The 16,832-nt window shown below is 40.5% G+C and overlaps 1 protein-coding gene across 30 annotated transcripts in view; it reads right to left on the bottom strand.

Annotated features, from left to right (window-relative positions):
- Positions 1-1,296: 1,296 nt before the first annotated feature.
- The window catches only part of celf4 (CUGBP, Elav-like family member 4), a 78,225-nt gene continuing 62,689 nt past the window's right edge, over positions 1,297-16,832 (bottom strand). The window contains exons 3-13 of one of the 30 annotated variants that reach the window (XM_041033312.1): positions 16,223-16,271; positions 10,922-11,050; positions 9,874-9,953; positions 9,384-9,524; positions 8,854-8,992; positions 7,492-7,644; positions 6,956-7,066; positions 4,767-4,829; positions 4,180-4,257; positions 2,541-2,684; positions 1,297-1,424 (exon numbers count right to left, since the gene is read on the bottom strand). In XM_041033312.1, the coding sequence (XP_040889246.1) occupies positions 1,297-1,424; positions 2,541-2,684; positions 4,180-4,257; positions 4,767-4,829; positions 6,956-7,066; positions 7,492-7,644; positions 8,854-8,992; positions 9,384-9,524; positions 9,874-9,953; positions 10,922-11,050; positions 16,223-16,271 (1,215 nt within the window). Of the gene's footprint in view, positions 1,425-2,540; positions 2,685-4,179; positions 4,264-4,763; positions 4,830-6,955; positions 7,067-7,491; positions 7,645-8,853; positions 8,993-9,371; positions 9,525-9,873; positions 9,954-10,921; positions 11,051-16,222; positions 16,272-16,832 lie in introns of all 30 variants that reach the window. The other 29 variants (XM_041033333.1, XM_041033331.1, XM_041033324.1 and 26 more) reach the window with 29 other exon arrangements.

Genomic DNA, 16,832 nt, shown 5'->3' on the forward strand with positions numbered 1-16,832 from the left:
CCTCCTGTGCCATTAAAAGTTAAACAGCACACGAGCCTTCTGTCTCAATGTGGACCTGTCAGACTGATAATTCTGTACCTTAATAGTGCAGTATTATTATTATTATATATTGCTATTATAATAGTGAATGCAAGTACAAAAATGGCAGTTTGCTTGTTTATTAGTCGCAGTTATCAATCTCAGGCAGAGAGAAAAGAAAATCAAAAAGATGTTTTCTCTGACATTGTGTTGGAAATGTTTTTATATATCAAAAGCAATGCTGCCACATATTTTGTGACACATTCATATGATATTGCACTATTCTTCCTGCGATTGTGATTCGCCTCGGGACACTGTGGTATGGTTCAGTTAGTTTGTGAGTGGGTGATAAGTTGCCCTTGAATGAAGTCATCAGTGGTGAATGAACGACACAGCCTAAACTCTCCATCACACAGATGAAGGGAGGAGACAAAGAGGAACGGCACAATTACCCGCCTGAGGGGTAATAAATGCCTCTCCCTCGGAAGCAATTCCTTCCCTGTGCAACACACTGAACCACTTACCAATTATCTTTTACCTACAGGGTAACATACAGGGTCACTTACTGTAAAGTTGTTCTACAAATAGAGGAGGCAACATGTAAGTAAAAGCTATACAATTGGTTTGGTTGAACCAGCCATTAAAACTGACAGTAAAGCAAATACTTGGAAAGTCTGGAATCAGATACATGTTATTATGTGTAGGAAACACACAAAATGTTTCATACACATAATACACTGTAAGTTATCAAACTCTAGAGAATATTGAAAGGTTTTGCATTTTCATGTTGACTGTATTTTTTGTCCTAGTATTTGTGGGGCACTTCTGTTACGCGTATGTTGCTTCCATTGAGATAACTGGTACCAGTTAGCAGGACACTACAGTAAATCTCATACAATGGTGAGTCATGGTGATGTAGGTGGAATTAACATTTACAGATATTTACTTGAAATAACGGCACAGGGGTTAAACTTCATCACCGTTCTTTACAAGCACTTTGCAGATGATCAGCTAGTTATTAGGCAGCTGCAAATGTTTTATGACATTTATAAAAGGTTACTGAAACCACACCAGGCAGTGCCATAAGTGGGCTTGTCATTTGAGAATTTGTCAATATAATATTGCATTTGTTGTACAGGCACTGACTCAGTTAATCACCGGTCAACAGTGACAACAAACATATTTCCGAACAAGTTGAGCTCGATGTCTGACCTGTCTTTCCCTGTGTGCGACGGCTGCCCCGGCCACCATGATGGCGGCGGCTGGCTGGGGCGGGGGCTAGTAGGGGCGGTTGGCATCCTTTGGCCGCTTCAGCTGCACCTTGAGCCTTTTCATGCCGATCTGGAAGCCGTTCATTGACTGGATGGCAGCTTGGGCACTACCTGGGTTGTCGAAGCTCACAAACCCTGGGGGAAAGGCCAAAGAAGAGAGAGGGAGAAAGAGGCATAAGGTTAGATTAAGAGGAACTTAAGAGGAAAACTTTTAATTTAATTCTCTACAAAAAATGCACCACAAGTTGTTAGCATTAATATAACAAACATACTATACATATTTGTCTGTATAACAATATACAATATGACAACAACAATAGGATCACAGTAAAAACAAAGAGCAGCATGCATCCAAAATCACAACATGAACTCGGTAATGGGATTTAAAACCAAAACATCAACATGGTTGTGCTGTTTTTGAGCTTCGGTTTTTTAACTTCCACTCGGAAGCAAAAAAGCATCAAATCACAAATTAAAACTTGCATCTCAAAATTGCAACATGAATAATACAACATTAATGCTGTGTTGTATTAATGAGCAAAAGCTACTTTGCAAATGGAATGCACCTGATGGACTCTCCATTAAATATTCTCCACAATCCATTTATAATTTGCCACATAATTATCTGTTTGGCTAAATTGTGCTGTCAGTGGCATAAAGTGAGACAGCAATTCTTTATCTCCTATATTCTCTATATTCTTAGCATGTGTTGCTTTTGCTTACAGTCAGTTAGAGACAAAGGTAAAGATCAAGTGAGAATCTCTATTGTATGTCAGAAAGAGCACAATGGCAATATAACTAAAATGACATTAAAACAGATTCATTTCTCGTCATCATGATCAGTGCTAAATATATATATATATATATATATATATATATATATATATATATATATATATATATATATATATATATATATATATATATATATATATATATATATATATATATATATGTCTCACTGAAATATTTATCAAAATAAGAAATTTGTCAGAGCTTCAAAAGAAAACAGCTTTAATGATTAATAGAGAAATCCAGACACACTCATTCTCCATTCTTTCTTTTTGGTAACAACCAGCTTTTGCACAACTGTAGAGAAATTCTCCATTGTTTTGTTTTCAGTTTTTTTTAAAGGAGGGGTGTTGAGAGGTTAGGAAGGGGGTGTTGACTGCAGTAAAGAAGGTGATTAGTAAAAAAGAATAATCAGAATAAATAACCAATAATCTTTTGGTTTTGTTCATTTTTACCCACCAAAGCATTTACTTTGGTTTGTCGCCCGATCCACAAACACTTTGGAGGAGATGACATTACCGAAAGGCAGGAACATCTGCATCAGCTCTCCATCCCCAAACTCCTGAGGGAGGTGGTAGATGAACAGGTTGCAACCCTCTGGTCCTGCACACGGAAATAGAGAGACAGAGAGAGAGATCGGGGAGAGAAAAAAAAAGAGAAGAAGGGCAAAGGTCAGAGAAAGAGAGACAAGAAGAAAGGGAAGCGTAAAAGGTTGACAGCAGCAGGAGGAGAGAGAAAATGCTAAATCTTAGGAATACAAGAAAATGTTGAAGGCACAGGGTCAAAACATATAGAGGATAGAAAATCGACTGCTTTCTTTTCATTGATTTTAAGTTGTTTGAAAAACGTGATGCCATATACTTCCATGCACCATGGACCAATCCCGATTCAGCAACATTTACACTTTTGAGCAACACACACTACAACTGTAACAATTAGTTGATTAATTGATTGAATTAAAAAAATAATCTGCAACTGTTTGATAATAGATTTATCATTTTAAGTCATTTTTCAAGCAGAAATGCCAAAAAAAAAGAAAAAAAATCCATAGCTTTTCTTTGTCTCATGTGATAGTATGTCTTTGGGTTTTAGGCTGCTGGTTGGATAAAGTCACACTGGGCTTTAAGGAAGTGTGATGGGTTTGGACAAAATTTGCAACATGTAACTCATCATGAGATCATTTCCTATCCCGTGTCACTAATCAAAAGAAACACCACACTTGCAACCCATGCACGATTGTACAAGACTAACAAACATATCTACAATTTGTGAACAAGGCCACATGTTAGCTTTGTTTGTAAGTGTTGTGATTATCTTGCTTTAAATATATTTTTCTTTTTATTAACATTAGCGAAATCGCGTTTAGTGTCAGAGCTGCAAACAGAAAAGCGCAGAGCTCTTCATGTCATCAGGCAGCCATTAGAGGACTCTAATTCTAGCTGGTCAGGTTGTTTGACAGTTTCAGCTTTAATGGAAAAGGTTTCGTATTCACAGCTTTCAGGTATCTCTAATCGAATGAGTAAATGCTTAAATGGTAATCCCCTGGGATGCCACAGCTGTTAAATGATTTGTATTATTTTGTTTATTTTCCACAAGAGGGCAGTAAGGTCCCAGGTGTGGGTGTCCTGAAGCCTGGAGGTCACTGAGTTCATAAATAGGTTTACAGCTCAGTTTGAAACACTCAGTAGTGTGTAAGGTCAATTACCCTACAGACAGACAGGATATCCACTATATCAGAAGTAGAATAACCTCTAAAAAAAAAAAACTTCTATTCTTCCTTCTTTTTTCTTTGCTTTATTAGACTGTTTTTAAAAAGTTGAAAAATAAGAGTACAGGCTATTTAGTCTTTTCTAATAATTCCTGACTGATTTAATATTTTTTGTCTTGCTACGCTGAATATTTTACTTATGACAGATCTTACTGGCAAGAGGTGAAATCGTGCCTGGAAAGAAATTGAGGACTGTGAATTGCCTGGATATTTTTAAACATGCCTGTTTATTCCATGGCTACATATAAGATGAATAGAGAAGAAGTAAATATTTACAGCATATATGAATATTTAGGAGTGAATTGTGTGCTTTGTGTGTGTGTGTGTTACCTTCTCGTTGCTGCTGTGGAATGATGGGTGGAGGGTGGGGGAAGGCTTGGCTGATCTGGCCGTATGCAGCTGGGTAGGCTGCTGAGACACACACATACACACACACACAGCGTGGATCAGATAACAGTCATGACTACACACACACACACACACACACTCGGATACATACAAACAATGTGATATATGCAGGGGCACAGCAGGCAATCGATCAGATAACAGACAATAGAGTCTACATGTTACTCACACACACACCCAATGCTGAACACAGCCGAGAGAATAAATTGATGTAGTGAGACTGAAACACTTAATGTTACATGATCAAAATTCAAATTCAAACAAAGGCAAATCTTTATCTTCCTCCTTTCATTTCTCTCTGTCATCCCCACACGCTCTCTCTCTCTCTCTCTCTCTCTCTCTCTCTCTCACACACACACACACACACGCACGCACGCACGCACGCACGCACGCACACACACACACACACACACACACACACACACACACACACACACACACACACACACACACTCTTCCTCACATAAACACACACACACAGATCAGTGCTGCTGTGAGAGTGACAGACAGACCTGCATACTGCTGGACTCCTGTGTAAGCCTGCTGGAGAGGATCAGCTGCAGTGGGACTTTGAGCTGCTCCAACAGAGACACAGGGAGGAGAAGAAGAAGGAGGAGGTGTTGGTGGCAGTGGTGGTGGTGGAGGGGAGTGTGGATGGATGGAGGTGTAGGGGAGAGAGATGAGGCAGAGAGAGACGGAGGGAGAATGTAGATGGGGAGAGGGCACAGAGGAAGGCGAGAGTAATATATAACAAGGGTGAGAGGAAAGAGGGATGGAAAGAGAGGCGGTGGAGAGAAGAACAGACAGGAGAAGAAAAGCAGAAAGGTTAGAGAGCCGAGCAGTGCGGTGTCGACTCACTTCGCTTTCAGCGCGCGAGGAACTGAATTCTGAATCCCTCTCTCTTTTGCTGGGCTTTTTAATTAATGTTCCTCCTAAAGCTTTTGCAAATGTAGCTAATTTTTCTCCCCAGAAAATCAGAACAGTAAAATTTTGAAGGACCACAGTTAAATAAAAAAAATAAAATAAAAAACAACAATAACAACAAAATAACAACACATGGCTCCACTGTCACCACAGGAAAGGAAAATAAAAGTGTCATAAATGTGCCTATTATACACAAATCCTATTAAGAAGAAATATATTTATTTCTCAACTGCAGTTAAACATGTAAAACAGGACAATTACGATACACACTCACAACACTGGATGCACCTGTTGCTAGCACGTCACATGTAGGAGATAAAGTTAATTATTTAAAAATGAAAGGTGAAAATTTCTCCCTGCAGTCTAAACACACTGGTAACTACCACAGATGCTGTGCCACACTTTATAGCTGCCCATCTGTACACATAGCACATGCACATTAAGTACACCACTGAGAAAACACACACACACACACCAATAACCCCACTGTCACCAAAAACCAAAGAAATACTGAACACACCGTGGACTAACAGCAACACTGAAAAACGGTTCAGATAGCCAAGAAAGGAGAGGTATGGGCTCAGATAAAGGGTCTGTAAAATTTTAAAGCCTGTGAAGTCATGTTCAGAAATAATTTTAAAGGACGTGATTGTCCCTTAAAATTCTCTGTAAACCTGTGAAAAAGTTTTGCATGACAGATTGAGAGTTTAAATAAATAGAGAAATACAAATTGTGCTTTCCATAACGGTAGTATAACAAAAATAAATTGTAATGCACTAAAGCTAAAAAACAAAACAAATTTTAAACCCTTAAAATCTAATTTATTTTCCTTTATAGATACAGAGTACTTTATGTTAGATAATGTTGTAATTGTATGTTTAAAAGAGCAGTGTGCTTTGATGGATTTCTAACATCTGTTTGGGAGCATATTAGCTGTAGATAAAAATATCACCTGAAAAATCAAGTAGTCAGTGTCTTTCTCAGCCCTGAGTATTGTCTTCAGGTATTCCTCTCAGGTTTTATATAACCGTGACAACCTTCAGCAATAACACAGGGCAGGCTGTATACAGTGGAAAAAAAAACTCAGCAAAGCACTGGGTGCTGCTAGTGAACAGTAATAAGTGACGGTGACTCCAATGAATTTATCAACATTTTTTATCAGCTCAGATCTTCCAACATCTGCATTTTGGCATCTGGACAGTAAAGGGACAATGTTCAGAGGTGTTTTAGTTTGAAAATTGACCTAGGAGTATCAAAGTAAAGAGGGCATCCCCGATCCCCAGAGGAAAGTACACCTCTGTGTACAGACGCACTGTAAAAACTGTATTATACAATTAAAGGTTCTGGACAAATTATATCAACGGAAGGAAAAACAAATTACCTCTGTCGGCATCAGACTACAGGCTCAAAGCAGAAAACTGTGTGGTAGGACTTTGGATGCAAAAAACAGGGCCAAAATTTGTAGTTGGAACTTAAACAAGCATGTGTGCATCTAACTTCAATGTCACTCTGAAGGTAGAGTGTGTGGAGTTTGGCCCAGTTTTCAGCTCTCAATGTGAATTCTTTTCTTTTTCTACAACAAAAATTCTTTCTGCACATTCATAAACTTGAATTCCTTGTTGAAGTTAACACAGATAGAAGCACAGGCTTTGAAATTATTTCTTAACATTAATTCACAAGCTCAAAATCATTTTCTTGAGCTCATAGATAAGTGGGATGAGAGGTTGAGGGAGGAAGGGGGTTGGGGGAGAGGGGGAGAGGGGTTGGGAGGGGCTACCTTCAGAGAGAGAGGAGAGGAAGCAGCCACCCTGAACCCCAAAACAACTTCGCGGAGCCACGCCCAAGCCGTTTTTCTCCGAGTCCTCCCTAAAAACCACCTCCTGCAACACTGGAGAGACAAGAGTGTAAAAAAAAAAAAGGACAGATTTTCCTTCACCTCTTCACAAACAGAACCAATGAGGTACTAGCCACGGCTCATGACACAAGCGCATACTTAGGCTCCAGCAGCCCATAAGCACCTTTGCCAAACACTCATCTCCTCAACATGCTCACTGACTGTGGGCTACGTTCGTCTGGCCTCGGCCCTCCTGAACATGCTTCAAGGCTATTCACGCCTGTAAGCCAGCAGCATGCACGCTTTCCTATTACACTGAAAGTGTATCTATAGGGATTCAAGCTTCATTTTCATGAAAGCATGGTTTTACATAACAAACAGTGTATTTATAATGTATCCGGCATTCCCTCTTTTTTCCCCCCTTATTTCTGAGAAGTCTTTTATGTTTGCATATGTGCCCCTGAATTTATCAGACTTACCAGGGTAATGGTGTATCCCGTTGGTGAAGACAGCCTCTGCAGGGGGCTGCCCATTTGCCTGGGGCGGCGGCATGCCAGTAAAACCATTTACACTAATGGGGGAGGGGATGCTGGTCACTGTGGGGGCGCTGATGCCTGGAGGAGTGCTGCCACCTGCAGCCCCGGGGCACACGGGCAAAGACAGAGAGAGAGAGGGAAACAGTGAGCATTCCACTGTATTTTTTTTTTTTTTTTGGAAGACGTTATGGAGAAGTTTTTACTTTGACTGGCCACCTAGTAACTCTTGGAAATGTCAGAGGGGCCGGTCCAGTGGGCCGGTGAAGACACTAAATGTCAGGGCTGATTTCTTGTCCCAGCATGGCCCTTACTGTGACACAAAAGCCATTAGATGTGAATCTTAGACATACTGTATGAGAACAGAGAAAACTGTGTTGATGATATCAAATGGCTACCAATTATGTATTTGTCTCAGATGACTGGATGTTATGCCACAATGCGTCACGTTCATTTGCACCCCTCCAATGCATCTAGAAACATTTACAGTATAGATTCTGTGCTAAAATATGCCCATTTAAATCCACTGCTCTTTGTTACTTGCTACTGTATTTTTCCACTGCAATGCTACAGCAAGGCCTTAAAGGAACATACTGTTTTTTTTTTATTCTTTACATACCACACTCTTGCTGAGTGAAAAAAAAGCCTTTCTTTGGGGAATCTTGTCTGATGCAGGTGTTCATTTTGTTATGGGGCTACAGTATGTTTACATTTGTAAACTGCACAATATGCTGTCAGATACACCTGATAAATAGCTCTGCCATTTAGTAGTAAGGAGTGTCATGTTTTATTTATTTAAAAAACTATTGTTTGAATGTGGGAATAACTTATACATATGACTTTTTCAGAATCCTCAGTGTTTAAGTGCAGGAGTCCCTGCCTTGTGCTCCACTGGGGTGATTATGGGAATGCACTCTTACCCACTACATCCCCTGTTGCCCTATGAGTAAGCTAGGCTATTGTTGTTCCCTTCGCTAACACAAAATGGATAACACTAACACTATATTGGACTCAACACCAAAGATGGAAAAATTGTGGATAAAACTAAGGCTGTTTGCTGACTTTGTAAAATGCGACTGACTTACAGTCACAGTAAAAAAGATCCCATTTTTGTATGATACCAAAATGAATGTAAACTAACGGCAGCATTGGAGGTAGGACAAATTCATTCTATAGTGTGTTAAGCTTCAGAAAATAATTGATAATGTACTGTGTGTGCGCAGTGGAACAGAAGCCATTTCCACTGTGCGCACAAATACATAAAAACCCAGTATGATCCTTTAACCTTTGGTCTTTCACAAGTGTTACCTGACGTGGGGGTCAGCGGTGCTCCTGGGAGGCCATTGATGGTCGCCATGTGCTGCATCTGGGCAGCAGCAAAGGCTGCCATTGGACTGAGGTAGCCTCCCTGGCCTACTGATGCCATCAATGCCGCCTGCTGCTGCACCTGCACAGGGGAAGAGAGGGGATTGTGAGGAAGGTTGAGAGTAATGAAAGGAAAGAGGAGAGGGAATCAGAGGTTGCTGAGTTAAGAAAGAAGGAAGAAAGGAAGGACTGGGGGAGTAAAGGGAAAGTGAGGCGCAGCACAGAGGCAGGAAACAGACTATTATATGGAAACCTGGTATTGAATCGTACAAAAATGTTTTTTTTTTCTAAACCATTAATAAAGACATTTTACATCATATCCTAGGAAGATACAAGAGTCCAAACTGGAGGAAGTTCAACTTTTTTGTAATTCCAGATTTGTAAGTGAAATGGGTTCGAGCATTTCATTTAATCTCCGTGGTTCACTGAGTGAATAACTGTAGATAAAAAAGATGCTTTGCGGGGCGTCTTGCCTGAGCGTAGGCTCCGTAAGCTCCAAACTGCAGGGCCATAGGGTTGAAGATGCCCATCTGACCAGCCATCTGCTGCATGCGGCGGATGGTGCGTTCCTTATCCGTGTCGGCGAACTTTACCACCAGACTAGATGAGGCACCCTGTGCAACCACCCATCCACCCACCCACACACATACACACACCCACCAGGCAGTACGTGTTAATGTGTACTGATAGACACATGACATAAGTTTGTATCTGCACTTGAACACACACGCACACATCCTCTCCCATATATTCTGCCAAAGCAATGGCCTCGGAGCTGTAGCTGGCTCTGAAATAGTTAGGATGGGTCATATGCAAAGGACAAATTTCCTCGCTGGCATTAATAAAGTATAACTTAACTTTACTTTAAGAAGGTAATTAAGTGCTGTGTGACTCATCTCTCTATGTGACTCACCTCTCTCACATAAATCTACATGCTCACACGCACAGTTATGATGTACTCACAGGCATTGTCTGGCTGCCGTGTAGTGCACTGATGGCTGCCTGAGCTTCAGCATGAGAGGAGTATTTTACAAATGCACAGCCTAAAAAGAGAGAGAGAGAGAGTGAGAGAGAGAGGGGAAAATGAGTAAGGGTAAAAAAGAGACAGTGAGAACAAAAGAGAAAAGTTTGCTGAAAAGTATATCATACAGAATCACAGAAAAATATTGCCAGTAACAAGACAAAAAGTAAAAAAAAAAGTTTCCTGTTTTGCATCTCACCCAGGATAAGTTTCCTACAGCATTACAGCAACAAACGTTTAGTAAACAAAACCCTCTTTGCCGAACAGGGTTGCATCAGCACTGATCGACACTCAGTAAGCGAGCTAAACATGCTTCTCTGACACCATTAACAACTTTGGGATCCTTTGATGGGGCTTAAAATGCCACAGCATTCTGGTGTCGCTTACTATTGACAAGCCCTGTTGATGAATTTGAATGATCAAGTTCCCAGTAATTATTGAGCTAAAGCCCACTTAGCCGAGTAAGCTGGCTGATGAAGCCTTGTTAATGGAGCTTCACGGAGGAATCAGAATGATCAAGCCCACTGTAATCATCGGGCTTAGTTATCATCGGGCCTCATTGATTGGCTGCTAAGCCCGCTGATGAACTTCATGCAGTGAACTTGTGTAGCACTCTGACAAAATTTTGAAAGGACATTTTCCTGGCTTGACAAGAAGCCCAATGGTTAATGAGGAAGTTGACTTAAGTTTTTTTCAGAGACTTGTAGGTCGAGTCATGAGGTTAATGGGGTTCATCTGTAAAAAGCTGGTGGTCTTATATCTCTCATCCCCGTGGGCAAAGCTTTCTGATGGCATTTATCGTTGAAATTTACAAAATCTACAGTATTCTTATGTAACCATTCCTCTGGTGAAACAGCTTTGGCATCACTCGACATGGAGTGTTTAAGGAGAACTTTGCAAAGTCACCATCTTTGAAAGGCCAAATCATTTCTGTGCAGTAGCCTGTGAAAAAGTCTGCCGGCTCAAAGTCATGAACAGCTATAAACTCACCTTTGCTGTTTCCGTCGGGACCTCTGAGGATGGTGCATTCCTCGATGCTGCCGAAGGACTCGAAAAGGCGCCGCACATCATCTTCTGACTGTTGCTTGTTGAGCATGCCCACGAAGAGCTTTCTGTCTTCTAAAAGGAAAAGAAGTAGTTCACGATCAGAGGATCGGAGGTGCCTTTTGATATTTCACATAAAGACACTCTACGTTCACTGAAACAGCAGAGTTTTGCTCAGCCTTAGTTACATGAAAATACCACCAGGGAGACGTTTTGTGATACTACAGAGTGGAGCAGTTTCGTGTTATTCACCCATTCATTCATGCTGCAAACAAATCTTTACATTTCATTAAAGCAGCACTCATCTGTTTATTTTTATTTTTCCTGAAAAATGTTTGGCCCTGTAGCTGCTACCAGGTGCACTATTTTCACCAACTAGTCAATGACTTTCTCCATCTGCTGTTTGTTTCTGGGCAGGTAGAGTGAAACAGGTTTATCAGAACTTCTTTGGCGAAAACTTGAGATGAGACTTTACTAAAACAGTAAAGCTGCAGGCTGTAAAGCTGAAACAAACATCCGAAAGACAAGAAAACAGAACTAAGGGGAACTGCGGAGCTGGGTGATAAAGCCCCCCTCAAAAAAACCCCAAAACAATTAGTAAAGCTTTAATGAGCATTATTAACAGGCTTAAAGGTTTTAAAGGTCATCAGCCTCCGTCAGAAAATCAGAAATCAACAACACAATAACAAGAAAATGTTCGTAAAAAATCACTGAGAGATACTGGTATTTGTATTACACATAGCCCCAACATGCAGAATTTTAAATTTAGCTTTAGCAAACTTTAGCATCAAATATTGATGGCACTAATGTTGCAGTGCTCGCTCATGACATATTCAGAGGCACTTGCTTGAACAGCATCTGTGGTACAGCACGGTTTTAAATGGAATTACTTGTGTTCCTTGTGTAGTAAAAGATGTATTTGGTGGTACACATTTTACTTAAAATAAGACTGAGTTACAGAGCTGTTTTTTCATATCAGGCTTGTAATTTATTAATAAATGTATCCACCTGTTTCTCTATGGTTCCATTACAATTTTGAAATGGAAGATTAGTTTGTGATTAAGGCAACCAAAACAATCTTTTGTGCAGTACCTGTCCTTAGGGAACAGAGTTGGCACTATGCCCTCAGCAGGAGTTCCTGTCACAGATGCTCATGATACAGCATGGCAAAGTTGGCCTAATACCAATGACACAGTGTTCACTTACATTATATTCAGTAGACGACCACTAAATGTATGCTCATAACCAAGTGCCTAATCTCTTTGTGATTAAAAAATGTTATTAACTAATATTTCACTTCCAATCAAACAGACCTAACACCCTGTTTTGTCTCTTAGTTGAAGTGTATCTTCACATTTTTAGATAAGATGCTTCACAGTGAGTGAATGTTGTGGTTATTCATTTATTTCAGGACTTCATCTGTATCATCTTGCTCCAAACCATCTGATCTATCCCCCTGTAACAATGCCGTGCCAAAAACAAAACAGTACACTGGACTCGGAAAATGAAAAGAGGCTAATGTTTGTCCTCATTCATTTAAGGCAGCCACACACACCTCTAATTTCACAATTTTCTCAGTCTTTGTACACAATAATAGGTTTTACATTTGTCCCTCTTGTTTCGTGGACACTGGTGGAATCTGGGGCAGGAAAACCTCCTGAATGTGTCATACTATTATACCTATAGAATATCCACACATCCCCATAAGAAGAATAAAGAACTCTCTCTGTTGAATTTTATAAATTATATATACTAAATGTGAATCTCTTATAGTCTCGGGTCGTATCTTCCATTTCCTTTTACCATATTTTATGTTTACATAGATGTGAATACATTATGTGCAATATTCTATTCATAACATCCCGGTGACTCTTTCAGCAGACATGAACTGACAAGACATGATGGTAACTAACAACGGCATGTCCATGGGTCTGACTTGTCACACCATGCAGACATTTTTTTCACAGCATCAGTCATTTACAACTACTACCTACAGTTAAGGAATTGTGTCTGTCACAGGTATTAGATGAGACAGCTGCGTTGGTGTGCCTGTCCTCAGGTCGAGACATAATTAAAATTTAATTGAACTCCGAAGTAAAGTTCCACAGTCTTTCCGGGGGGCTTTGTTTAAACGGTGCAGCGCATTTGTTGTTGTGATTATTATTAAAAGTGCATCACAGACAGGATACAAGTGCCTGTTGCACAATAATGAGACAGCAAGTTTAACTGCGAAGCAAATAAATTGGGTAAAAATAAATATATTACAACAAATAACAAGTAATATGCAAAAGTCAGAGGTTATTCCAGCAGACAGCTAACAACAACATGGCCACTGGAAAGCACCGATAAACCCACTTTCAAAATAAAATGCCCACTTTCTGTATAGAAGGTGTTCATCAAGTCACACATCACCAATTTAATACATGTTTTCATCTAGTTCTAATTTATGGACACATAGCAACCACCCCTTTGAACTTAGCAACCGCTGTTCTCCTCTATTTTAAAACTGACATTTCAGTACATTTAGTGAAAAGTCTCCCTCTGAAAGCAACAAATAACCTTAACCAAAAATTCTTTTTTCAAATAACTTTTATGCTGTCAAATAGAATCGGAAGACGATATAAGCAGATACAATTTCTAAATGTATGGGCTTGAATAAAAAATAAAGGCAGCCTGAGGTTGAGCATTAGTTCATTAGTGTCAGCACACGGCAGCATGATTGAGTCACTGAATGAGGGTTTGAGGCGAACTGTGAGGCAGACGGTGAAAGTGTGTTAGTGCACAACAGCAGCAGATGTGTCAGCGCGCAGGGCCGTCTGTTTCTACGTTCCACAGAATCTGAGCTTTGTGAAAATGGATGTATATGTTGGGGAATTAATGAGCCTCAATGCAATTGCCTTTGAATGTGTGCAAATTAATGTGTGTATAGGTGTGGGTAAATGTGTGTGTGTGTGCGCGCGCATGTATGCTTAGGGTCCGCGTTCCCCACTGCCTGTGCCTGACAGGGTGTCCTTGCCGAGTCAACAAGACTAATCTGCGCTCTGGCCTTGCACTGGGTGGTGGGGGGGTGTTTACAAGAGTGGAGTGCACATCAGGGGTGGAGGACACACACATATGCACACACACGCACACACACGCACACACACAAATCTTGAAATGTTGCGCGCCCCCCCGCTATCTTCTCACACACATACACATTCATGATACACACCTCATTGGTGGACAAAGTCTACAGTTCCCCAGGGAAGACACCAATAAACATTACATCTTTCTTTGGGAAAGGACACACATGCTCACACACGTGCACACGCACTCATATTCAGCCACAGAGCAGATCAATATACACAACAACAATGTAAAGCTCTCTCTCATGCTCACAGACAGAATATGACAATGACTTCTCTCTGTTTTAATATTTTGTAGGCACTAGTGTTACCAAGGATCATAAAAAAATATTAGTGCCTAATATCATTATCTCATCCTTTGCTGCGCTTTTAACAGTATTTTCATTGTGACATTATCAAATACACCTTTAACGGTATGAGGTACTTGTACTTTCCATTTTATGCTGCTTTAGACTTCTAGTACATTTCAGGGGTTAATATGGTTCTTTGTACTCCAATTCATATATTTTACAGATGTACTTATACTTTTCAGATTAAGATCATATATTAAAACAAACAAACAAACAAACACACAAACAAAAAAACTTTAAAAGCAACCAAAATACAATGTTTTTCTAAAGATTAAACCAATGACTCTCAGTCTTTTTGGTTTTTGGTTTTTGGCTTCAGATGTCTATGAGTAGTTAGCTGCTCCACCCAAGAATGATTTTCCCATTAAACCTTTCAGATGGCTTCATTTAAATAGCTGTTCAAGGTCCAAAGATGTTGAATTATAAATTATTTCACAAAAAGAGAGAAAATAAGGAAAAGTCCAAAACAAAGGAACAAAGCAAGTATAACTTTATTTTTTCTTCTTTCCTACCCTCATTTATCATCATCATCATCTTTCTGATCAGGTTTTGACCCACAGAAGGAGGCCCAACCCTTAGTTTGGGAGCTACTGGACTGAACTACTTGACTTTATATGAAACATACTTTTATGGAGTTGCACTGGTACTTTCACTCAAGTAAAAGATCTCAGTTCGTCTTCCACCCCTGCAATTAACACCCTGGCAGTGTAATGTCGAGTCTTGGTTTAATGCCGGAGAAAAAAAAAATTGTAAGGGAAAGAGAATGGTCAAGAAAGAGACACAGAAATAATCCTGGAAAAGTAGAGCTGTGGAGAGGAGAGGGATAGAAGTGAGCTGAGGACACACATGCAGAGAAAGAAAGACCCAAATAGCAGACAGAGGTATGGACGTCCTGCATTGCCCTCAGTTTGCTTCCTCACGCTCAGTGCTCGCCTCTGTTCCCTCCTGCTCCATCAATCATACTCACAGCACTACTAAACTAAATAGAAGAGGATGTCGCACAATCTCCCTTCCTTTCCTCAAAGTTTTTTTTTTCTCTTTACAGGCTAACACCTCTCTCTCAGGTCTTATGCGTCTCCGTGCTTATCAACCTTCAACTCCTTGCATGCTCTATTTCTTCCCTTTTTTACGCTTTCTCTTTCCTTCTTTCTTGTGGCTGAAGAATCGCTCTGGTGCCAATTATATTAACACCTGCAAAGTTTGAAAGATTCCAGCCAAAAATGGTCAAACTACATCAATCTTCTCTTGTGCAGTCTATTGATTGATGTCAGGAACAGGTCATTACATGTCTAGACATAGAAAATCAGCTTTAAGCTGTCTTAGCTGTCAATACAGTGCGACATACATAAAATACCGCACCAGACTTCCACTTTCATTCACACAGATCTGTCATTTGAATTCATTTGGTTGATAAGAAGTTGTGACAAGTTCGCATCAACGAAGTGACCCGTTTTCCCCTCGGGCTTGACAAGACGCGGGTGTTTCTGTGTGTATGCGTGCATGTGCATGCATTAGTGCATATGATGAAACTCCAAGAAAGGAGCCAGAGGCCGTGCCGGCCAGGAAGAGCGCTGTTTACATAACGTGTTCTGGATACTGGAGGGTCCAGCCAGGCCGCGCTGTCAGCCTGCGTTGAGGTACAGGGCATCGTCTAATGGGACAGATAATGGTGAGGCTGATATGTGCAGGCAGCATGTTTGCAGGGCTAGAACAAAGGAAGGAAAATAGAAGAGAAGGGGGAAGGAAAAGTGGGAAGGAAGGGCTTACAGTACCTCCTCGACTCTCACTGTCTGCTGGCTTCACCTGGATCGGTCTGTTCATCTGTGACAGAAAGAGAAGCAAAAGACAAAGAAACCAGTCAGCGTCATGTACTCATGTAATGGCACATGCTTTTACCCTCCTCCTCCTCTAAAATAAAGTTTTTTAGAGCCACTCAGCCAAATTGCGGGTAAAGTGTATTGAAAATCTCCAAAGCTGTAGCACTTATAGCCATTGGGGGAATAGCTGGTTGGGAATATGGGTTGGAAATACTATTTGATGTGAGATGAAAGGAGAGAGAAGGGTTGGAAAGGGGGATAAGCAGAGGGATGAAGGGAACGATAGATAGAGGAAGTAACTTTGGGTCAGCAGAGCTCCTGTGACTGTGTATCATCTCAGTGGCTGCTGCTGGATGCTATCATGATTCATGATGTGGTCTATGTGGACGAGTTATATTGTTGATCTACACACGCGCATGCACACATATACAGAAAAATCAACACTTGCACATAGTATAAACACAGTATCTTGTGTGAGTTTTCAAACTCCTAAGCCTCACTGCAAAATGTTGCTGCACAACCTTCTCTCAGCCTCACACACAAGGCTGTGCACACACAGAAGTGC

This window comes from Toxotes jaculatrix, chromosome 3 (assembly GCF_017976425.1).
Source record: "Toxotes jaculatrix isolate fToxJac2 chromosome 3, fToxJac2.pri, whole genome shotgun sequence".
NCBI lineage: Eukaryota > Metazoa > Chordata > Actinopteri > Toxotidae > Toxotes > Toxotes jaculatrix.